The sequence below is a fragment of the Vitis riparia genome, chromosome 9 (genome assembly GCF_004353265.1).
Source record: "Vitis riparia cultivar Riparia Gloire de Montpellier isolate 1030 chromosome 9, EGFV_Vit.rip_1.0, whole genome shotgun sequence".
NCBI lineage: Eukaryota > Viridiplantae > Streptophyta > Magnoliopsida > Vitales > Vitaceae > Vitis > Vitis riparia.
This window is the reverse complement of record NC_048439.1, coordinates 6,387,978-6,392,364: the sequence shown is the minus strand read 5'-3', so window position 1 is coordinate 6,392,364 and position 4,387 is coordinate 6,387,978. Positions and strand designations below refer to the sequence as shown.

Below are 4,387 nucleotides of genomic sequence, written 5' to 3'. Positions count from 1 at the left end.
TAAAGAATGATATTTATTATATATTATGTAAGTTTGAAAAAAAGAATAATATTTGATAAGGTTTTTAAAAGTTATTCACTTCAAAAATACATTTGGTAATAATAATTTTTAACCATCTTTCATATTTGATGAAGAAAAATAATTCAAGTTGGTTCCACTATTAAATAGGTGAGAAAAGGGCAAAAGAGTCAAAGAGAGAATGAGAAAGGTGGGGTGATTGGTTAGTTTTTTCATTTAATAGTCAAGGGTATTTTAGGGATTTTTTAAAGACAATATCCTTACTCTCAATTTATATTCTTTCATTGGGTGTTGGGCTTAAATATGAAACTTATATGGACCATACGTTAATTTTTGGGCTCAGCTGGCCCAAAACACAATTTTCCCTACTAAAAATGTTGTTAAACTTTAATGATAAATTATTAGGGCTTTGGGATCGAAACTTGACAGACAAGACAGCCAACCTGCAGCCATGCCGATGAAGCAATGGGCTGTGCCTGATCCAGTGTGATGTGGCTTACTAAATAATAATAATAATAATAGGGTTTCAAACATACAAGTTAAAGACTTATTTATCTTCCCCTTGAGAGGCTGGCAGATTCCAATATCCCAGTATGTGTATTAGAAAACAAAAATCTTACGTAATTCTAATATTTCCTTGGCATCTTTCCCTTGGATTAAGGCATCTTCATCGCCGAATTAATGTGAGCAAGTAGATGGATGCTTTGCTCGTAACAAAAATCTGGTCATTCTTTACCTTGCTGAAAAGAAAAGCTTGAAGGGCAAATCATATAGTAATTCTATATATGTATGATTTAATTTAACACCCCACATAATAATTGCAATTTCATTAAAGCATAGAAACAAATCACAGCAAATTAACATAACAATTCAATAATGAACTGACGCAAACAGTAATACTATGAAGCAGAGAGATTTCAGAGCCCTCTTTCTAACATTTGTTCATAATTCTCGATCGACTCCAGGCGTTGGATCAGCAGATGCTGCCTGAATCTCTTGATGAAAGCATCCGCGCTTGCGTTTATGTCCTCCGATGGCTTCCTCTCCAGCCCCTGCACTTCGGTTACTGGGCTTTTCTCCATGGCATGAGACCTCACGGCTCTCTTTTCTTGAAAATTTCCAGCTCTCTTCTCTTGTTCTTCTTCTGAAGCTCTCTGGCTGCGGTGGGGATGAGACGCGGAGGCCTTGTTCATTGTGGCTTGCTTGCCTTCTCTTTTAACCGGAAAGACTTGTCTAGGTAAGATGGAATGAGACCTCATCTATAGGCGTGTATTTATAGGAGAGACCAACTTGATATTTCATGACGAAATGGCTAATGGAGTGGTCAAATATAATTTGGAAAGGTGAGGTGAGATGCTTCCTACTACCTGAGAAAATGCATATGCTTTTGGCACCATTTTGGGACGTTGCTAGTATGACTGGAAATGTAAAAGAAAAAAATGATTTCTAATTGTTTATAGACTAAGTAAAGAATGGAGCTTGGCCGCCTTTGAAGACTTTGACAAAGAGAGACCTAAGTGTTGATTTTCTTGCAAGTATATGAAACGGAGTCAAAACTTGCAGATTAAGACATGGATTAGGGCTAAGAGCTGATTCTACTATTAACGTACTTATACTCATGAATAAGGGATTTTTTTTATGATTTTTGTGACATCTCATAAAAAAAAATTATCGATATATAATATAATATATATATATATATATATATATATTCTTTTTAATCATGTAACGAGTATTAATATTTAGCTCAGAGCATACAATACCCGCATGATTAGAAGTATGGTAGCAATGGGTCAAGTTCAAGACAAGTCATCCAATCCTAACCCATCTTATTTATTTAAATCAATTCTCATCCCTGTTAATAAAAAAAAAAAATTAATTAAACGGTGCAAGGCAAGTATAAAAAATTCTCATATGCTCCTCAACCCACCATGATTATTATTTTTTCATTCTTTTTTATTTTTTTCATTTTTTTACTTTTAAAATATTAAATTCTATTAAAAATAAATATAATTTATAACTAAATAAATATTATAGATATTTGTAATTTATTTTTATGAAAAATAATAGTTTGTACATATTAAAAAAATCAATTAAAATAAAATTTTATTTAATATTATATATAATCAAGGTGAGATAAGATAAAGTTATACTCAAACACGGGTTTTAAAATGAACTCCTAAACCCTTTTATATTAATCCCAACACCATTCCATTAGAGATAGGGTAAGTACAAGTATCCAAAAAAACTCGTTTTATTATCATTTTTAATTAAAAAGTCAATCATTATAAAAATAATATAAGATATGATCTCGATCCATAATCTTGTGAACACAATAAAGACATTGTTTCTAGACTTTTGTAAAATCGTGACGATATTGATCTCGGGTTATCACAAGTTTAGCACATAGTTTAGGTATGGTAGGAGGTTAAAGGATTAGACTTAAAGAGGAGTATGGCATCAAATACCTAACGGTCTGAGACTTGGTGGGTAGACTGCATGATAATATGCCTCATGGAAAATGGAAAAAGGAAGTCAAATAGGACACGCCACGTGTTTGGCATTGAATGAAAGGTATGGACAAGCTGTCAGCCATATGGGGCGACCTAAATTAGAGGGTGGGCCAAAGAATTCAGGTGCAGTATCAAGTGACGCCAAAATGATAAGATTGGAGAATTTTATAATTTGGTGGTATTATTTCATTTCATTTCATGTGAGAGTTGCCGACACCTTCCTTCAATTCAGCTATCATTGCTTAATTGACTTTTGGGTCTTAAATTATTGGTAGATGTTGTGGTGGGGATTGCTCTTATTACATTCTAATCACATTTAAATGAAAGCATTAATTACTTTGATTTCTAATTTAGCATAAATATTAAAACTTTTTATTTTACAAAAAAAAAAAAAAAAAAATCTAAAGTACATATGAATTGGATTCTAATATATCAATATTAACGGTGCATGAATTAAAAAATAAAAAATAAAAAAAGTAGAAGAAGAAGAAGAAGAAAAGTTCCTTTTTGGCATCCCCTCCCTCACTCTACTTTTTGCTTTTAAAAATTTTAAAAATTTTAAAAATATTATAAGTAGAATATAATTAAAGTACTAAAAATATGAACAATGTGTAAAAAAAAAAAATATATATATATATATATATATATATAGAAATATATTTATATCTCGAGATTTAATATTTTTTAAATAAAAATCATATTATAAATGCTATTAAAAAATATATAAAATCTCTTCATATTCGATATTATTTGAAAATCATCGTATAATTTAAAGTTTATTAAGTAAAATTTATATTATTTGTTAATAATATTTATGATTAAATAATAATTATATGATATATTTAATATATTTAATTTTAGTATTATATTTAATATATTTAAATATAATAATAATAATAATGAGACAAATAAAAAAGTTTTGAGTTTGAAGCACGTAACTATGTGGAAGAGATTATTCTTTGTAATCAAAATGAGAATAAAGAGAGGTTCTCTTAGGTGTTTTTCTCTTTTGGTTATAGCCCTTGAAATGAGAATATTGTATCAATTACTGTAAGTGGTATGTTAATTGCTACATTTTCGATCCAACTAATCTACTTATGTGGTGATTACATCTTTAAAATTATCTTTTCGGATTTTTTTATTTAATAATTTAGAATTTTACCTACAACCATCATTCAATAATGTCTAATGACTTATATATTAAGGTTTAATCAAATGTAAGGGTCACAAAGTTTGATGTAATTTGTTTGATGTAATTTGTCAATATAACTTGAATTTAACACATTTTTCATAGATTTAGATTAAGTATAATTTTGTTTGAATTAAAGTGTCAGACCTATATAACCTATTTAATAAATAGATAGTTTTTGTATCAAGTTGTATAATACGAATTTGACTTGACTTGAATTGATTCATTTAATAATCATATAAACCTAATTAAAATTATAAACTATTTAACTCATATTTTACTCATTTTAAATTTGAGTCATAAACAGGTTAGATTAAAATATTAATCATAAACTTACTGATTGTTTATTAAAATTTAATACGTATTATTTAATAACTTAAGTTAACTTTTAAGTTAAATAATTTTTCAGTTGTTAATTTAAAACTCTTGAATTATTAACTTAAAAATTATTATTTATTTTTTTTACTTTAAGTATAACTGTTTTTTTAGTAAAATTAACTTAAAATTTATTTTAAGTTATTGAATTGACATATTTACCTCATTAGTTGTAATTAATGTTTATTATTAAAAAAAAATAGTTAATATTTATTTTCATTAATCTTAAGTAATAAATTTATTTATTAAACAACTATACTTAAAGGTATTGCAAATTCGGAAGATAACTTTA

The 4,387-nt window shown here is 27.8% G+C and overlaps 1 protein-coding gene across 1 annotated transcript; it reads right to left on the bottom strand.

Annotated features, from left to right (window-relative positions):
- Nucleotides 1-811: 811 nt before the first annotated feature.
- On the bottom strand, nucleotides 812-1,305 carry LOC117922432. Its single transcript, XM_034840568.1, has one exon. The coding sequence runs from the start codon at nucleotides 1,275-1,277 to the stop codon at nucleotides 936-938; it is 342 nt and encodes a 113-aa protein (XP_034696459.1). The 5' UTR covers nucleotides 1,278-1,305; the 3' UTR covers nucleotides 812-935.
- Nucleotides 1,306-4,387: the final 3,082 nt, after the last annotated feature.

Coding starts and splice junctions, on each gene's coding strand:
- LOC117922432 (XM_034840568.1), bottom strand. CDS start 1,277: ATGAGGTCTCATTCCATCTTACCTAGACAAGTCTTTCCGGTTAAAAGA.